Here is a 20,582-nt window from a genome sequence, read left to right as displayed (position 1 = left end):
TTCTTTTCTCAGTTGTTTCAAAAAGACTAGTTAACCAAATATGTTTCATCCTTTCTTCCTAATAGGTAGCATCCATGATATTGTACTCATTGAGTTGAGAAGTGATATACTCTTATTTTTGGATTGAACCAACAGTTATAGAAAGAGTTTGTAAACAAAGTAATCTTTTATTTAAAGTTATAATTTTATTTTTTATGCAACTATTTATTTATTTTACTCCACGCAGAAAAAAAGGAACCCAAAGATTATAGTCTCGACATTAGATCCTCAAATATATTCAAATTCTAACTTTCCAAAACCACACCAAAAAATTCAGGGTGTGAGCACCAGAAGGCTTCAAACCTATATGAAGGAGGACATCTTGGATAAATTCTACAAGTATTTAGGAGAATCGGAGAATGGTCACTTGGAATTCTAAGCATGTGAAGAACCCCTGAGCTTTCAAAAATTAAACACTAGTCTGGAGAGGCAATCACCCGGTCTAATCTATGATGAATAAAACCATCCTTTTATCAACCATTGCACCAAGTATAAGCTGGTCTAAAGAATCCAAAATCCAACAAATGGTTCTCATAAATAAAATTGTTGAATTGAGATATAATATTGTTAATATTTTGAAACCCCCAATTTTTTTCTCTGACAGAAGATAATGCATTAAAATCTCCAATGAAACACTTTGGACCCCCATCACTTGTTGACCATATATGGAGAGACTTTGCCAGAATTCTGCTCTATCTGCCCTTTGAGGGAGGTCCATAGACACAAAATAATTCCAACAAGGAAATGAACCCATTTTCTTGATTTGCAGATGAATTAAATTTTTAGAGCAAGAGATGACTTCAACATCAAATTCATCTCTTCATAATTACCAAAGGCCACCACTACAACCAACTACAAGCACAATATAATGGATAGAATAACCAAACCTGCAACTAATATTATTAAGAAATGCTTTAGAGAGTTTTGTTTCAGATAAGAAAAAAATATATGGTTTGGAGCTCCTTAGGAAAGATTACAATATTTGAACTGTTGGGTCATTCCCCAACCCCCAACAGTTCCATGCAAATACTAGCATGGACCGTGCGACCTATTAGGGACAACTGCCGCATCCCATCGATCATTCGAATCGTCGTTGATTCTTGTAGCCATCTTTGATTGTGTATTTCCAGAATCGATGCATGACCCACTATGAGTTCTTTTAGCACCTCTAGTATCACAATTGGAAGTTGATTCCTGAATAAGGGAATAACCAAAGCCCGTAGTCATTGATTTCCATTCACCGACGTTTATGAGTCTTACTTGATTGTCCGGAATTCCGTAAAAGCGGTCCAGCATGACTATCCGATGATTTGTTGTCTGGCCTGGATAAAATTCGTTGAAGGTTCTAATTGATAAATTTGTTGGATACTTGAATTATGGAAGATTTCAGTTTCTTTATGACAAAGTTGAAAGATTCTGAGTATTACTGAGATTTGTAATTCTTGAATTCAAAGTTAGTACAAATAACTTCTTGATCATAACAGTAGCTTTGCCTTTCATCGAAGAATTATTGAACTGATGTTGTTCTGGATTAACTTCAATACTGGATGATGAGTACCCTGAGTCAGAATAAATTTTGAACCGTTAGATTATTCTTTTATGAATTTAAGCAAGTTTATGGTAACTGCCAGTTGAAGTTATCTTCATTACGGTTAGATGTGTCACTAGTCGATGTGGATGTAACATTCCAGGTTATTTTCGATGCGGCTTGACGACTCATCATCCCTGCAACTTCAGAAGGTTTTTTATTTGGATTTCCCAAAGAACCAAAAACTTCATCTTCGTTGTAATCATATTCCTAGAATAACTCCATATCATTCTCATAATTCTTGACTGAAGCATCAATGAAACGATTGTACTTTGGGACCAAAAGATTATAAAATTGCTGTTGTAGTTCAGGTGGATGATCAAGATGTATCTTGTCTTTGTATGTACGAATTTCAGACACATCTTCATTAGGTGACCTAAGAGACCATATAATAAACATAGCCTTAGAAGTCTTTCATATCTTATTTCCACCGTGACATTATGAGAGTTGAAAATAGCGAATATGATAGAGTCTCTGATAGGTTGTTTTATGTCAACATACAGTCTGATCCTAGCAAATTTCCCCCAACTCCTAAACTCCTGGAAAGTAATGATTCTGCTACTTTCAGCAAAAGACACGAGATGTTGAATAAACTTCTTATCCAACATAATTGATTAGACATATGTTAAATCTTCAATGATGTAATAACTCAGAACATTTTCCCCCATATGGGTCTGGTCATGTGTTAATCCCTGAAAAAATAGTCAAAATAACGAGTCAAATAATAATAAATAGGCACAATAATTCGAAAACCTCAATTAAGAAGAGTCACTATAAAGATATCGATAAACCGATTAATGAGATAGCCCTGAAGCTTCGAAAACACATGTAATTCGATCCGATTTCCACGTAAATTTTTCCCATGCCAATTTTAGGATCAATTGACTTCAATTTTATTTAGTCATTGTTCATTGTATTCAAGTACCAAATTAAAATTATTACCATATAAAATTGAAATTACTACCATCATCACACTATCAAATTGCTTAATTATCAAGCGTAACCTACAAAAATATTAATTGCCCAGTCGTTCAAGTTTTTGAACATTCAAATTTTACATACATGACATGGTAAGATGTAGTTGGTTGAACTTGAATCCAAATATTTAACACCCCAAAAGATAACATCACTATCCTGACAAATTCGAATTTGTCCCATTCATGTAAATATTTTTACTTTTTAAGACAGCAAATACTGTCATAAAATTCGAAAGAGAGATCACATGCGTATACAAAAAATTTGAATACCCTTGCCTCCAGAGTCATTTCAAAATCCCTCATTATCCCCTCAATTCTTGGACTAGGAACTCCATTTGAATATTTCAAACGTAAAGGACACACTCGTCATTGTCTTCATTATTACAACCGTTTTTTAATTAAACACCACCTCCCTCCATTATCACTTTAAAAAACACACATCCTAATTTACCAAAAAACGCTTCACCCCTTTTCTAAAAGCTCACTGAAAACGTTAGGTAATATACAAAACAACCAGGGCTCTGACTGTCTTTAGCTATTTTCTCATTAGTCAATTCTCTATTCAAACTGTTCAGGGATATATTTGTAAATCCCAGTAATATTTTATCATTTCTCGAATAATTAATTTAGCAATATAATAATACCAAATTTAATTTTATTTTCACTTATTTTTCTGATGATATATTTTGTGGTTGGATATTTTAGAAGTTTGAACTGTATGCCGTCCCGCTCACGCTCCGCTTAAAATAAGGACAGACTCTCACTAAAATCACCCCCTTTCTCTTTCTTCTCAGAGGCTCCTCTCTTCTTCTCTTTCTCATCTTCACTCCCCAGTGAGAAAAAAAAAACCTAATTCTGAAATTTTGTTATTATATGGTTGGAAATACAAAACCCTACTCTGTTCTTCGGGACGCCATTAACAGTCTCGGAGTTCATTAGGCAGAGTAAGGTTAGTTTCTCATTTTGTTTTTTTAATTTTGTTGATTTTTTTTTTCCTGGAATGAATTAGGGTTTTTGGATTTGGTTGGGCGTTTGATTGTTTGAATGTTTAGATCTATGATGGGGGTGGTTTTAATCTCTGTACATTGTGGTTTTAATCTTTGTTTGCATGTTTTGAGGGAGTTCTTATTTTTTGATTTTTGTGGGATTTTTTTTTTCTTTCAGTCTGATGTTTTGTTTGTTTTTGGAGATTTTTTCTTTTTTTTTTTTGGTTTTTTTTTTTATGTGGGGGTGTTAGGGTTTAATGAAGATAGATTTTTGAAAATTTTGCCACTGATTGGCAATGTCCGTCTGAGTCTATCGATCTTTGTGTTCTAAAAGATGAAGATGGTGTTGACGATTTATGGGTTTGTTAGAATTGTTGATCTATTTTTGGATGTAGTTTTCTGACAATTCCTCGAATAGACTTGGTTTTGGAATTTTGGTTTGGACCTAAAATGGATAAACTTATGTTTGATTTGTGGATTTGATTTGGTTTCACAGAATAATTCTGAATAGACCCTTTCTTAGTTGCAGACCCATAATTGTAGAATGAGGTTTGTATTCTAGAGAATCAGGGATTTGTGAATAAACCATACATCGATTGCAGGATATCTAGAAAACTTAATCATCTGGTGGGGTTGAATGTTTGTAAAAATGGTAAAAAGATTATCATAAAGGCAAAGTAAGGATTATTGATGTTAATGTGCATAAACAATCTAATAAATGCAGCTTACAAAACATAGGTAAAGGATGAATAACGAAACATTCAATTGAAGAAAAAGTTTTGGACTAAATTGGGTACTTTTTCTTTTATTGATAGGAAGGTCATGCTTAAAAAAATTAGTGGTGTGGTCAAGACTTCTTACTTGCTTGTCTTAGGTTATCACTTTATGTTAAAAGTTCGATTGAGTTTGAATTTCGATTGCTTAATTATCCAATTTTCCAAGATGAGATTGCTATAATTATATTGTTTCTCGCTGTGCTGTTTTCACGCTGCTGAACTATAATTATTGAATTTTAGCATTGGCTTGTTGTTACCAGTTCCAAAGTAAGAATATAAGATATACTTCAACATTTGATTTTTGTTACTGAACTTTAGCATTGGCTTTCATGTGCAGGTTACAGCTCTTGTAACCATTTTCTAAGTTTGAAGTCTTTGGCTGCTGTGTTCGAGTTCGCTAAGATATGGTGAAAGAAAACATGCTTCCTTCTATCTCGGAGGAATGTACTGCCCGAATGACAAGATCTCGAGCTGCAGCTAGTCGTGCATCTAGTGTGACGCTCCCCCCTAAAGCACCCACAAAACAGGAAATGAAGAAAGTAACTCGTGGTAACTCTAAGCGACCTGCTTCGGATGAGAACAACCCGACTGGTCTTCAAAATAAAAGGAGGGCAGTGTTTAAGGATGTAACTAATGTCTTGTGCGATACTTCTTACAGGAATTGCTTCAATGCATCTAAAATTCAGGTTAGCTTAATGCAATTTAGTGACCATTGAATTAAACTTTTGGATAGAATGTAGAATTGGGTAGATGTATCAGAAACTTGTGAAATGAAATAGATAAGGAACATTATCATTTATAATATTTGTTTGCATATTTTGAGTAGAAGTTTTTGTTATTTTGTGACTAAGAACAAAATTCAGGCTAAAAGGGTTCCTGCGGCGAAGACTTCCAAGGTGACTCCTGCCCCTGGTGTTTCCTTGAAAATTTTGCAGGATCAAGAGGATACAAGAAAATACAAGGTTGAGGAAGAGACGGGAAAATCTGGCTTTGATACACAAGGAAGTATGTTTTCACTGAAATCTGAAGGTATTGAAGAAATGCAGCAAAGTACGGAGAGTGACATAAGAGGGTGCAGTTTAGCTGACCTTCGTCTTGAAGAACAGATATCTAGAAAGCCTACTCCTTGCATGAAAGGTTTGATATTAGTAACTAATTTGTAGTGGGAAAAATTCGTAGATTATATAATAATTGAAATGTTAATTTGCTTTGTACATCTTAACTCTGTATAATCTAGGAATCATACTTCTCTAATTGTTGTACAAGTTTAAGGTGTGGATATATTAGAGCCTGACTGGATAATATTAATGCAGACAAAGTTGAGGTTGGTGAGAATTATGGAAATGGTCCAGAGATTACAGACATCGATTCCGACCATGAAGATCCTCTGATGTGCAGCCTCTATGCACCAGATATCTACAGAAATTTACATGTTGCAGAGGTTTGTGTATGGTCATTCTTTTCATCTTTATAGGTCTTGGCTTATCCATCCCTTTTATGTCTCCCGTTCTTAAAATTGGGGACAAACTCATCTGTGCTGTATGTAACTAGTACAAATATTTCTAAGTTCCTAACTTAAAGTGGAAACCTTGTTTGCACTTTGTACTCACTTACACAAACATTTTCAGCTTATTCGAAGACCTAGTTCTAATTTCATGGAAACTTTACAACGGGATATCAGTCAAAGCATGCGGGGCATTCTAATCGATTGGCTGGTGGAGGTTAGTTCATAAACTCTTATCATGCTTGCGCACATTTAATGTATGAATGCCACATGGATTCACATTTTGGATAAACAAATTTACACATTTCTGCTCCACCATATTAGTTTGAAAATCATACAGTTCATGTGCGAGGTTACTGTATGAGGCATGGATTAAGATTTCCGACAAACAACCTTACACATTTCTTTCTTTAATGTGTCTTATACCTGCTTTTGTTGACCACTACTGGATATTGAAGTCTATTTTCTTATTTCAGGTGTCTGAGGAATATAAGTTAGCTTCAGATACACTCTACCTAACTGTATATTTCATCGATCGGTTTCTGTCTCAAAATTTCATTGAAAGGCAAAGGCTTCAACTACTTGGGATCACTTGCATGCTCATTGCCTCGTAAGCGCTCCTATTCTTTAGTGAACTCAATATCTTATTCTTTACTGACACTAAATCTTATTCTTAAAGTGTAACATATAACTTTGTAGTTTTAGTTTGGGTCATCTGTTGGTCATTAATACTTGGACAAGAAGTCTACTTCACTTGATTGATGGAACTCTCTTTTCTGCTTCTCCACAGGAAGTACGAAGAGATTTGTGCCCCTCGTGTCGAAGAATTCTGTTTCATCACAGATAATACATACTCACGGGCCGAGGTGTGTGCCAACTGCTTCCTGAATCTTAATCAGTTGATTCTTTGATCTATCCCATCTTTGATTCAGATTTATGTATCATTTTGGACCATATCGTGCATACATATATAATATATAATGGAGGTGAAGTGTTTCAAATCTTCATGCTTCCGGGGTCAGGTAGAAAGGGAGAAAATGAATACAGCTTTTTCCCTATTCTAATGTTGATTATACTCATGGCAGGTACTGAAAATGGAGAGTGAAGTACTAAACTATCTAAGTTTTCAGTTATCAGCACCTACAGTTAAAACGTTTCTTCGAAGATTTCTTCACGCGGCACATGCTTTTCATAAGGTATTGCCTTCGAATAACATTCAGAAATTTTTGTTGCACGGCTTCTGATTTGGGAGCACAAATTGATACTATTATTAATACTTATTTGCAGGTTCCTTCTGTCGAGTTGGATTACTTGGCTTATTATTTAGCAGAATTAACATTGGTTGATTACTCTTTCTTGAAATTCCTTCCTTCATTAGTAGCTGCATCTGCAGTATTTCTTGCCCAATGGACTTTAGATCAATCAAGCTATCCCTGGGTATGAACTTGTTTCAAGTCTCTTACTTGTAAGATTTCTTTGATTTTGCCAGCTTTGGAAAGGTTAATTTATCTTCTTCTTTTTTCTGCAGAATTCGACTCTAGAACACTACACCAATTATAAAGTACCAGATATGAAGATTACAGTTCTAGCACTACAAGAATTGCAATTGAATACAAGCTCCTGTCCTTTGAATGCTGTAAGGGAAAAGTACAAGAACCAAAAGGTAACAGAAAAACAGAAAACTGCGAAACATGAATAACAAAAACTTACTTTCTTTTTATGTAATATAAATGTAGATTCAAGTAGTACACATTATTCTAATAAATATGTGTATATGATTTTGACAGTACAAGTCTGTTGCTACTATGACATCTCCGAAAACACTTCACAAGCTCTTCTAAAGATTTCGTAGCTGATTTCATTCTCACTAGACTGCTAACATCTGGTTATCAGTCCGGAGTCTCTTCTGGACGTCGGTACTTCTCAGGGAACTTGTACTTGATATCTAATCTTAACCTTCAAAGTCCATTCTTTTCTTCTTTCTCTTTTTTCTCCAACCTTTTGTTCTTGTTTATTGGTGTTGTTGTCACCTTTTCTCATCTCTTATTGTTTCTGGTTCTTCCAAACCCGACCTTGTAATTTGGAGTTAGGAATGAGTGGGCATATAGTGATTAGAAGCTAAACTGCCCAAAAATCACTAATTTGTGTCGAGGTTTAGTTTCCTCTATTTCTCATCAATGTAAAGAAGTCAGTCTCTCATAGTTGAGCCGTTTTAATATGTTCGGTTGTAACAGGGAATGTAACTAGTTGAAGATAATTTTTGTACCCGAACTCGTCCTAATTTCTATAAATGATCTCTTTATACTGTTCCGATTTTTTTCTTAACTTTCTTTAATCTTCTGATTTTTCTCAGAGGCAACCTGTAATTTTAACTGACTATTTTGTAACCAATGCAAGTTTGTGTACAGATGAATTCCAACCAGATTTGGTAGAAGTACAGTATGCAGTAAAGTGAGAATTTCGTTTCATATTTGCTTGAAGTTGAACCTGTTAAAATTAGGTAAGAACGATGTGTTCGACATTTACAGTTTCTTCTTTTTACTAATTGTATCATTGGGAGTTTTCATAGGCCTTACATTTGTGTAGATATTACTTCAGTAGAGACAGTAATTTTTTTGGCAGTTGAAATAGGTGATCTTAGTCTCTCTGAGTACACCTTTTACAAACCAAAAGATGCAATAAATAAGTACTATGGGACCAGCTATAAATTAAATTAGATTTGGATCACCAGCGGTTTGGGTGAGGACCATAGTCTCCCTGCCTGACCTACAGCCGCTGCCCTGGTGGCCTGGACTCAGAAGGATATCTTTGCAGGAATGGATTTACTTCTTGTTTTTTCATATTTAAGAAACTCACGAGATGAATGAGATTATCCGATGGAGACATGTTTATGTTCTCAGAATTTATAATGTGTTCAGGATCTCTTTCTCCAACTCAACAATAGAGACTTGTAATCAGTTTTATGACAATGATTCCTGTAGACTGGCCACTTTCACTATACAGTCTCCCATTATCACTCAATTTGTGACTTTCAAGCATGTAATCAGAAGTCGAGTTTCCATGTTATATCCACATTCAGAAAATTCAAGGAAATTTTCATGAATTTTTTTTTAGAATGGCTTGATCTAAATTGTGAATGTGATACATCTCCGGTTCTTGAAATGAATAGTTCAAATTTTTTTATGAGATTTTAATGCTGATGGTGATTATTCTTGTACCAAAGGAATTGAGACACACCTAAACCGGAGGGACCCCTTAACGTGGTCCTAAATATTGTCCTGTCTAGTCCTTGGACTCCTCACATGTTACCCATTTTGGCACTAACCATCGGGACATACATTTACATACATCGGATGATTTAAGAGAGGAGATGAAGCACAAAATGGATTTTGTCAGCATTAGCCAATGAGAATCTTCTTTCGTTATGTTGAATTTAGTTCAGATTTACAAGTAAAAAAAATAAAGAAAACCATTTTTATAAATTTTTTATTGCAGAAAGAATTATATTTTGAGTGTACTTGCCATCATCAGGCAATACGTACGATTAAAAATCTTATTCATTAGTATAAAAAACATTATTGTACTTGTGTTTTTCACGATAAATCTTTTGTTAAGGAATTAAGAAAGTACTAATTATTGTACTCCATTTGAGCTTTGGAAAGTTTCCTTAAACAAGACCTGTTTATTAAGTAAGAATTTTTTAATATAGACTCCATCTTGCAGTCATTTGCTGAGTATTAGGCACGTGCACAGTGCATCTCATCTCAGAAAACCATTTTTAAAGACGACTTGCCACTACCGGTTACTGCCGACCTTCAACTACTTTGACAATAACCGACTAAGGTTTAGATCGGGTTACGTGGTCTGTCTCGCCACTAGGGCCATTCAACCTGTGGACTGGCAATGATCTAGTCTTTTGAATTCTATTTTGATGCATACTGAAGTGTTTTTAGGCATATTAAATTATGATACCATCGAGGATATGTTTATAAGGGGTGTCCTAACCATGAAAATATTAACAAATTACCCTTTAATTAGATTAAATTACTTAAATATCCTTTAATTTTATTAAGAAATTATTCTAAAACTAATTAAATTATTTAAACAAATATCCTCAACTAAATTAAAAACTTAAATCAAAGCTAATGAAAATAAAAAGGAACAATTTCATTTTTTCGATGCAAATCTTTTGATCATAGATTAAAATCAAAACTAGAGACATTTGACTGCGAAATCCAAATCGTGATTGCTCTCAGATGCATGTTAGAAGATATTTGCAACAAACCCATCTTGTTTTTGACTGTTTTTGTTTTGTTTGATCAATTCAATAGGATTTAGAAATTGAAAGTAGGGTTTACAGATGTTGGTTCGGCCCAAAGTTTTCAGATGAACCTAACTTTGTTCTTCGTATTTACTTTTTTTTTTCCCAGAAGATTAGTTCGGCTGATCTTGAAAAATATAATTTTAGCCGAACCTAGGATGTTGTTTAGGGAAATATTAGGTTCTTCTGATTTGACTCTGGTTGGTTTTCGGGAGAACTTTTGACTTGAATTAGGTTCAGATATTCATTGATGTTCGACTGGTTTTGGTATTGCTAAATTTTGAGCCGAACATTATACTGTAAGTCGCCCCTTAAACTACAAAGAATAAACTTAAGGTTCGGCTAACAATTAGACGAGTTCGAATGAGCCGAACCATAAAAAAAAATCAAATACTTGGGGTTCGGCTTTAAATTTATAAGCCAAATGGTTTTTCGCGCGTAAAGTTCGGCCTTTAGTTTTCAGCCAAACTCAAAACAGATCTCTGAAAAAATCAAAATTTTGGATGAATTCAACCTAAAGAAAGGAGACTAAACATTTTATACAATTATACCTGTGTATTATTAGCATAAAGTTCCTCATCACCCATTTTGAATCACAAAATTCTCAGGTTTCTCACAAATATCTAAAACCTAGTTTTTTTTCACTTCTTCTTCCTCTCAGAACTCCAAACTCTCTAAAAAACAGATTTTTTTTCTACTAATTACTTAATGATGGGTTTGGATGTAGAATTTTAAAGGTGGAATTTATGGGTCCAGGGGATTTGGTAGAATTACGTTTCCCTCTGTATGTTTGGTTGCCCGAATTCTTGGAATCACGTTTCCTATGGGATTCAGTTTTCCAGCAAATCCTCCATATGGAGTCCGACCCCTTCCCCTCTAAGATTCGTTGGGAAACTTATCAAGGGATTTATGGACCCATTTTTTTTAAACTCTAAATCCCATATATATGTAATTTTAAGATTTGAGGGTAATGCCAAACGGTACAAAGACTTTAATATAAGAGAACTCTATAAATCTTGGGAATTTTAATTGAGTTACAAAACATACAAGAAATTTACATGAATCCCAATATTTGTAATCCCATGGGATTATAAATTCCTGGAAATGGTGAATTCTGCAAACAAACCCACCATAACTTTAATCGATCTTTAACAATACTATTTAATTATAATCATTAACATCTATTCATTATCATTAATCCTAATTAAATAAGGATATACTTGTCATTATTAAAAATGTGTAGATAAGGGATGATGGTCTTTTTTTATCTAGTGACCTTATTTTGTCACCCTTTGGTATGCCTAGAAAAAAAAATCAGTATGCCTCAAAACAGGATTCAGTCTTTTGGGTGATGTAAGTTCCATCTCTATAAGAGGCCTGATAAATTTCCAAACCCAACCGACAATAAATTTTGAATTTTCCGAATAAAAATATCCAAGGACCAAAATAATAGAACGTTAGGCCCATACTAATTGCAGTATAGTAGTGACAAGTTTCTTTCTTATTATCTATAAGGCCTATTCCTATGCACATGTCAAGTAACTGATTTTGCCACTTTAACACCAATTATGGGTATGCCAAAGTGGCAAACATATCTGTCTAAGTGCCAAATATACCATTTAGGAATACACGATAGAGTTTCTAACGAGCGATAGAGTGTCTATCGCTATATGGTCAAAAGATTGCTCGTTGGTCATTCTAGCGCCAGCACTAGTCATGTTGTCGCTCGATGATTTGATCATCGCTCATCAGTTTCTCATCTAATGGCTACAATTCCCCCCTTCTATAAATACCAAATTTCAAACTCATTTCAACTCACACCTGAATTTCTAAATCTCTCTAGGATTTCTCAATCTCCAATTCTTTTCATCACTCTTCCAATTCTTCAAAGAGCATGGGTGATAATATGAACATGGTTGAATTCATAACAAACCAACATGCTGCCGAAAATCAAAGAGTTGCTAATCGTGCCAATGTGCGAAGTCGAATTAGGAGACGATTACAAAAATTTACTACCAAGGAAGATGAATGTATTTATAGGATTATGTTTATTTTACTGAGATTTTATTTGCAGATACATTCCATCCCCAAACATTTTGGGAAAGGATATTTGGAAAATTTTAAGAACAAACTGAAAACGAGGGGTATACCAACCACATCCAATACTTTGTTCAGAGAGCACTAACTTAAAATTGAGACTCAATAAAGAAAGATATCGAAGATCTTTATCTCTTTCTCAATACAATCAGCAAATCGAACAGATAGAAATCTGTGAGCCTGATTTATGTGAGAATAACTTGAACGCTACTAAAGACCAATGCTCAAGTGTCAATCAAGTTCTATCAAAAAAACAAGGTCGGATTTATCAACTGTGATTGAACTACGCACAACCTGTGATATTTTATTTATATAAAAAAATATAATGTGGAAAAGGAATATCACAGACACCAGAAATTTTGTTAACGAGAAAACCGTAAATAAAGAAAAACCCCGGAACCTAGTCCAGATTTGAACACCACACTGTATTAAACCGCTACAGACTCTAGCCTACTACAAGTTAACTTCGGACTGGAATTTTATTGAGCCCTAACCAAGTCTCACACCGATTAAGGTACAATCATGTTCCTTACGCCTCTTGAATCCCAGCATGACCCTGCGCACGTGATTCTCTTGGCTGATCTCACCCACAACTAAGAGTTTCTACGACCCAAAGTCGAAGACTTATAAAAAAATATGTCTCCCGTAGAAAAAGCCGAAGTAAGTTTGTCAAAAAATTTACTTGAGACCTAACTTGAGGAGAATGCTTTAGAAACTAAACGACTATTGAGTAAACGCTTTATTCAATGCAAGGTTTGTTCTGAAGAGTCCACTATACCTATTTCCTATGGCAAAACTGGGATGTTAGAAAACGTGACTACTTTTAATCATAGTTCTCTAACAAAATCAGTCTCAAAAGCTAAATTGCAGTCAATTCCTATTACTAAAGATGTACTTATAACTTCCTCTAATCAAGGAATTACTGCATCTCATGGAAAAAATAAAATTTCTAAAACCTACTCGCTTTAATCATTCTGGTGATCAAAAAGTGTGTTTCTATTGTGGCACAAAGGGACATGTTCGACGGAAGCGCAATATAAGGTTGGATGATAATTATTTTGGTCGACTCCAACACACCTTAGATTTAATACTCAAAGGTGTAACTGATATTCGTATGTCTAAACCGATCGATTTTAGGACTCACCCTGTGAAACGTTCCAGGAAGATCAATTCAATTTGCTCTTCTAATGTTTGAACCTGTAATAGTAGCTTTAATACGAATTGGTCAAGGAAGCTTCAAAAGAATCCGTCCCAAGCTAGGTTCAGGATGATTTTCAAGGTGTGAAAAAGGTACCAGAAGTGTCCAATCACAATGGAGCTACGGAAGATAATCTAAATCTAATAATTGTTGGATATAAAAATCTCATTGGCATGATGTGAAACTCCACCAGACAAACGTATTCAGGTAAGGGTTCTAACTTAGTCTCATATTTTGATGATAGTAAGTTCTATAATGATTTTTCACATTAAAGAAGGAATCTTCCAAGAATAAGAGTTAAAAAATGATGTAATCATAAACATTATCCATTTGATGAGCATAATTCTCATTCTTGTATTAATTAATCACAGGGTTTGGAATCTTACTCAGAAAAATCATGTTGAGTAAGATATGCTAATAATCATGTATGGTTATGATGGCATTCAGGTTCAGTTTACATGAGCTAATCTTGTTTTCAAATTCTTTTGACTTGATTATTGATACATTCAAATTTGGAATGTTGAGTAGGCGTTTAATGGCTTTGCTTAATTAGATTGGTACAAATATCTTTTGTGTTACTCTTGTGCTCTAAATCTTTCCTTCTAGAGAATGTAAATTTATTGAACTAAGATGTGTGAAAATTGTTTGACTTCACAAATTTTTCGTGAATCCTATATGCTATGAAAATAGGACATTTCAATATCTATTTTTTTGGTGCTTCTTAGAGCCATCTATAACCACTTAAAATCTCACGGGTTAAGTTTGATGTTCGTACGAGTACCCGTTTGTTATATGTCACGATCGAACTTTAAAAACCCTAAAAATATATTCCCCGTGAAACCTTTTATATAGCTATCCTATTGAGTTGAGTTATTTCACTCTAGGTTATTTTTCTCTTATCAAGAATGTCTTATCCTTCTCGCACTTGCGATTTTATGAAAGGACGGTTACAGATCCAAAGGGAAGAAGAAAATATTTCTAGCAGAAGATGACATTGTCAAATCTCAAAACTCTGAAGACTATCCTGATGTCTCATGCTATTATTCATATACTCATCAGGACGTAGAGCATGATGAGATGGTTTCGGCTGAAGTTGTTCATGATTTTCTTAAATACTTTGAGGAAGTAAAACTGCAGATCGTTGATACTATGAAAGGTAATGATGTGTTACGAACTGAGTTGAAAAAGGTTACTTTTGACCTTGTTCTTATGAAGACGCATGTTAAATATCTTCTCAATGAGGATATCTTCTCCGAAGAAGCAGTTGATGCTGTCAATACAAGGTCAAAGGTCTTAAAACCCGTGAAGGTTCCGAAAGTGTCTTTTGATTTTAATATGTTTTTGGTTTTAATTAATGTGTAGGAAATTTCTTATGAGAATTTATTCTTATGTTTAAGAAGGATAACTAAGGTTTGGTATAGCAAATATTGTTATTACACATAGCTATTTCCAACGATTTTCATCTTGCGATATTTTTAGATTTATTTATTTAAATTCTAAGTTATTTGGAAGATGATCTTGCAGTATTTAATCTTACTGGTTTTATATGTATTATGAGATATACGTGTGTTTACGTTCGTGAACTAGGTTATTATCTCATATATGCTCAAAAGTTAAGTCTATTATGTTTTTATGCAAATATTGATAAAAGATATAATGAACTTTTTGAGAAAATTCCGCAGTATTGATCTTTCGCCGATCCACTATTATATGAAAATACTGTATTTACTCCATAAGTTTTCTTATGTTATGTGTTTCCGTATAAATTAATCAATAAGATATTCTTGTGGTTAATTTACTCGAGTTTACTGGATACAAATCCATGTGATTTCTTATCATCCAAAGAAATCTTTTTTTTTTCTCGTAAATGTAAGGTCACTCATGTTATTCTCTTGGGAATGACATCAAATGGGGGAGAGCTCAAATGAACTTGTGCTTTATTGCCATATCTTTGTGAGGAGAGCTGTTGTGGAATTTGAAGGGGTTAACTTGTATCTTAATAAACTCCTTGATGAATACACTAAGTTTCGACTATGTGAAATCATCTACAGAAAGTTGACATGTCTTCCTTTAGTCATGAATTACCTTTTTAGAATTCATCATGATCCCATAGTTTTCGTATCTTTGCCAATTTATATTGACAAAAGGGGGAAAATTCTTTGGTAGTTCACACAACATACGTATGGTTTACGGATGATTATGTAAGGGAGAGTAGATTTCATTCTAAGATGAAAGTACTGACTTAGGGGGAGTAATACATATCACCGTAGTATTATTTCACGGTTGTGATGCAATTGGACTTTTATTCTATGTAATAATACTATGACACTGAATAAAAATGATTGATAACTTTGGTTTTCATATTGTTATTGTTAGAGCACTGCTCGGTCGAACTTGCAACCGTTGCTATCTCAAGCTTGTTTGTCAAGTTTAGTTGTCAAAACTATAAGTCTTGATTTCTAGTCTACTTATAGCTATGTCTCGGATTAGGGTAAAATGTGTAGTTGAGCTTTAGACTTCACGACGTTCATCAATTGAAGACGAAGAACTACTAAGGGGAGGTTGTATAACTTCATCAACAAAAAGTATGTGGAGACTTGAAATCATCTATCACTCAGAAGTCTAATTCTATTTTATCTCCTATTGAGACAAAAGTCCTATAACTATATAGACTTTACATTATACACATTTGATATTTCAAGCTGATTTTAACTCGCTTGCATATCTTTCGAAATATGTGTCGGTAAGCTTTCGATTTAACCAAGTTTATCTTTTATTCTTGACTAAAGTCAAAAGATGATCATGTGAAATTTGTGTGAGACAGCTATTCTCGTCTTCAAAGAATGTTTCAATGATTAAAATGGGAGTTTAGAACAATTAACCATTGATTGGATATAACACAGTATGCATTCTTGTATGCTAGTTGTTGCAAGTGTGTTCCAAGTCCGGGAGTTTAGTATGCATACCTGTATGCGTACTGATTCAACAGTTGAAGTCCGGGAACTATAGTATGCATACCCGTATGCGTACTGATTTTAACTGAGTTCGGTCATGAACGACAGTATGCGTACCCGTTTGCATACTGGTGAACAAGACCAAGTCCGGGAACTTAGGTATGTGTACCCGTTTGCATACTTGAGTGGGTTAAGTTCTAAAATAGGCTAAGTATGTTTACATACTCATGAACAAACACATTTATATAATAAGTAATGCAATCTTTGCAAACCGTGGCTACAATGTTAATGAATTGATTCGAGTGAATCAAAACCGATTTTGCTTCAATTGTGTCTTGTATACTTCGATGAGAATATAAACAATTGAACAACTATATAACTAGTTTCATTTGAGTCATTTGAACTGGTTGTGATTAAGATGAACAAGGTTGATATGAAAGTGTTCATATGGCTAACTTCGATTAACTATTGTTGAGCCAACTAAGTGTACACGTTTAGGTACGGTTACCTATATCTAAATAAAGGTACATTTCATTTGTGTGTAACAACCTAAGACAATCTAATGGTTGAAAGATATTAGCTTGAATCTAATCAGGTTTTCATCTAACGGTGAATATTGAATACTTTGTTACCAAGGTAACATTGATTGAAAACCCTGATTTGAAGACTATATAAGGGAGAACTCTAGCAACTGGGAAACCTAATTTCCACACCTCCTGTGTGATACTAGTTGCGACCAGAGTCGATTCTCCTTTAACCTAGGTTTTTCCTAAAAACGTAATAGGTTAGCGACTTAAAGACTTCATTGGGATTCTGAAGCCAAACCCAACTGTTTTCTCTGTAGTTGCGTGTTCTGATCTTTCTTTGTTCTATCGTATTGAGTACTATCTTATCTAAGATTTGCTCGAGATTTAATATCGGATAGGTAATATATAAAAAGTAATCACAAAGCTCTTCGTCTCATTCTTTGTGATTCCACAATACGTTGTTCCTCTACCATACAATTAAGTTATTGTGAGGTGACTGATATTACTAGGCTGTTCTTCGGGAATATAAGTCCGGTGTATCAATTGGTTCCTATTCACCATGATTTATCAAAATATGGAACAAAACTCATAGGTATTTTTGTGGGGCGCAAATTTATACATTCAATAGACTTTCTGTGTGAGGCAAATTTGTTTATCAAATCTTCGACTTTGGCTCGTATCAACTCTTAGTTGTGGGTGAGATCAGCTAAGGGAATCAAGTGCGTAGAGTCCTGCTGGGATTTAGAGGCATAAGGAACGCGATTGTACCTTAATCAGTATGAGACTAGTTAGGGTTCAACTAAATTCCAGTCCGAAGTTAACTTGTAGTAGGCTAGAGTCTGTAGCGGCTTAATACAATATGGTGTTCAAATCTAGACTGTGTCCCGGGATTTTTCTGCATTTGCGGTTTCCTCGTTAACAAAACTTTTAGTGTCTGTGTTATTTCTTTTTCGCATTATATTTTCTATATAATTGAAATATCACAGGTTGTGCATAGTTCAATCAATTGGTAAATCCAACCTTTGGTTGTTGATTGAAATTGATTGACGCTTGGATATTGGTCTTTGGTACCATCCAAGTTATTTCTCATATTAATCCGTCTCACAGATTTTTATCTGTTCGATTGCGGATTGTTTGAGAAATTGAGATATAACTCTTGGATATATTTTTCTTGATTGAGTCTGACTGTCTAGTTGATTCTCTTGGAATTATATTGGAGTTAGTCCATACATATTTCCTAAACGAAATATTGGGTGTGGTTGTTAGACCCCCACTTTTTCAAATTGTATCAGAGCAGGAAAATACGTTTAAGACCTTATAAGTCTGTGTTTGCAGCAATCTGACTCTATGGACATAAATGCTATCTCTATAAACGTACCACCAGTCTTCAATGGCTCGAATTACTTATGGTGGAAAATTTCTATGCATGCCTTTCTTCAAGCGCGTGATTTTGAATCATGGGTTTGTGTAGTTAATGGCTATGATCCTTCGGTTGTTATAGAAGGCGATGTAACTGTTCCAAAGGATATTGGTGCATATGATCCTGCCAAGATTATCGCTGCAAATCAAAATTCCGACGTATTAAATGCTATCATCCATGCCATTACCCCAGATCTTCAGCACCATGTGACTACGTGCACTAAGTTTAAAGAAGCCTGGGATATCTTAGAAACTGTATTCGAAGGAAATTCCTCTAAGAGAGAATCCAGGCTTCAAAACATAAATTCTGATTTGGAAAACCTTCGTATGGATGATGAAGATTCATTTGATAAGTTTAATCATAAAGTATCTGAAATTGTTAATGTATCTTTTGCATTGGGTAATACTTGGACAATCAACCAAGTCTCCGCACGACCTGGAACTGGTTTAACCACGATTTTCACTTTCTCACTCTTTCACTCGAGAAACCGTCACACTTACTGGGGATCAATGTGTCTACATTCTTGTAATATAAATAAGTTTGTGAATTCACGATTGAGGACAAGATTGGTTGGACAGAAACATACGTTGCCTAAGAATCATCGTGTGAGCAACAATCTCTCAATTGAGCAGAATTCAAACTTATTCGAACCCAGCAGTTCATTTGCAGAAACCTACAACACATTCACAATCCTTGATCACCATTGATCTCACACACTTATCATCTTTTCTCCTACATATCGACCCTCTTCCCTCTTTGTGACCGAATTGACTCTGCAACGACCATTTCTTGGTTTAGGCCGGAGTCATACAGATTGATCTCTATAACTAAAAGCACTCCCGTGCAGTGCATCTGTTTGAGGTTAGGCAGTTTGCTTGATTGATATGCCTCCATCCGCACGGTCGTCTCTCCATTCCCTGAAAAACCAGCAGATCGTTTTTCCCCATCAACAGATTGGCGACCACAGTGGGAGATTAATCTCTCATTGTAATCTCAATTGTCAAAATGGTTGATCTTAGGTCAGGTTCAGTTACAAATCCTAACCCAAACGGTTCTAGCACTAGCAACAATAATGGTGGTACTCCAATCATTGTTCCCATTTCCAACAACGACGCTACTGATACTACCCCTCAAATCAACAATACTAGTGTCCATGTTGAAACCAACATTGGTACAGGCAACAATACTCTCTTCGGCCGATCTCCTGAAGAAATCAGAGAAGATCCACCTACCATAGCCAATCTCATGAAGGTTCAGGAAATTCTTGCCAAGAATCAGACATGGCGGCAATACAAAAAGAGTTGTGCACATATCTCAAGACTCTGATAGAAAAGTCGTCGTCTAAGAAAACTCAGCTCCAACGCCAGTCAGACAAAGGAAGAGCTAAGGAAACATCCTCCGCTGTTGATCATGAAATCTCCCCAATCAACATCGTGGAAGATGATGAAGTCTGCAATGACCCACCAGCAAGGGAATCAACAAGTTTCATCACTCGAGAAGATTTTGAGCGTTTTCTAGAGGATCGTGGAAAAGACAAGATATCATCTGTCCATCATCAGTGACCTCCATATCCTTCTACTATACAGAGAGTTATACTTCCGAAAGGTTATACTTCTCCAATGTTCACACTTTATGATGGAATAGGCAATACTCGAGAACATGTCTCTCGGTTCTTGGAATCATTGGGCGAGCATGAGTACAACCATGTTGTCCGCTTGAAAGAGTTTTCAAAATCCTTTACCGGCAGAGCATACACATGGTACAAAAACATCGCACCAAGAAGCATCACTAGTTGGGGAGAATTGATTAATGCTTTCTGCAGAAAGTACTTCTTCGTCTCAGAACAGGTCACCCTCTCATACCTTGGAAGAATGTTTCAGAGAAACAATGAACATCACAATGATTACATGAAAAGTTTCATAATCCAAGCTTTGTCATGATCCGAATGTCACTGAACAACAACTCGTAGACTTGTGCATCAATGGAATGACCCCGGTATACAGAGATTTACTAGAAAATCTCTGATTCCATACTTTCTCAGAACTTCATGAAGAAGCCAAACGATCAGTGACTACTTCATCTGCTTTATCGGAAATAGAAAAGTCTACAAAGGTCGAGGAACCTCGTAGCAGACATCTCCTTGTCAATGATCAGTATTTTCACCAACCTTCAACAAACGTTGTTGCTGAAAGGAA

The 20,582-nt window shown here is 35.0% G+C and overlaps 1 protein-coding gene across 5 annotated transcripts; it reads left to right on the top strand.

Moving 5' to 3' along the window:
• Nucleotides 1–3,363: 3,363 nt before the first annotated feature.
• LOC113303655 (cyclin-A2-2-like) lies at nucleotides 3,364–8,180 on the top strand. Of its 5 annotated transcripts, none has more exons than XM_026552703.1 (11): nucleotides 3,364–3,548; nucleotides 4,704–5,052; nucleotides 5,212–5,503; nucleotides 5,680–5,807; nucleotides 5,995–6,087; nucleotides 6,347–6,480; nucleotides 6,661–6,736; nucleotides 6,956–7,066; nucleotides 7,158–7,307; nucleotides 7,399–7,533; nucleotides 7,658–8,180. In XM_026552703.1, the coding sequence occupies exons 2-11, from the start codon at nucleotides 4,771–4,773 to the stop codon at nucleotides 7,709–7,711; spliced, it is 1,455 nt and encodes a 484-aa protein (XP_026408488.1). In that variant the 5' UTR covers nucleotides 3,364–3,548; nucleotides 4,704–4,770; the 3' UTR covers nucleotides 7,712–8,180. The 5 variants fall into 5 exon arrangements, with proteins under 5 accessions (XP_026408488.1, XP_026408492.1, XP_026408491.1 ...); XM_026552707.1 differs by having other exon boundaries at nucleotides 3,365–3,553; nucleotides 5,302–5,503; XM_026552706.1 differs by having other exon boundaries at nucleotides 3,365–3,553; nucleotides 5,230–5,503.
• Nucleotides 8,181–20,582: the final 12,402 nt, after the last annotated feature.

Source organism: Papaver somniferum, chromosome 8, assembly GCF_003573695.1.
Source record: "Papaver somniferum cultivar HN1 chromosome 8, ASM357369v1, whole genome shotgun sequence".
NCBI classification, from domain to species: domain Eukaryota; kingdom Viridiplantae; phylum Streptophyta; class Magnoliopsida; order Ranunculales; family Papaveraceae; genus Papaver; species Papaver somniferum.
This window is presented reverse-complemented; position numbering and strand designations above follow the sequence as displayed.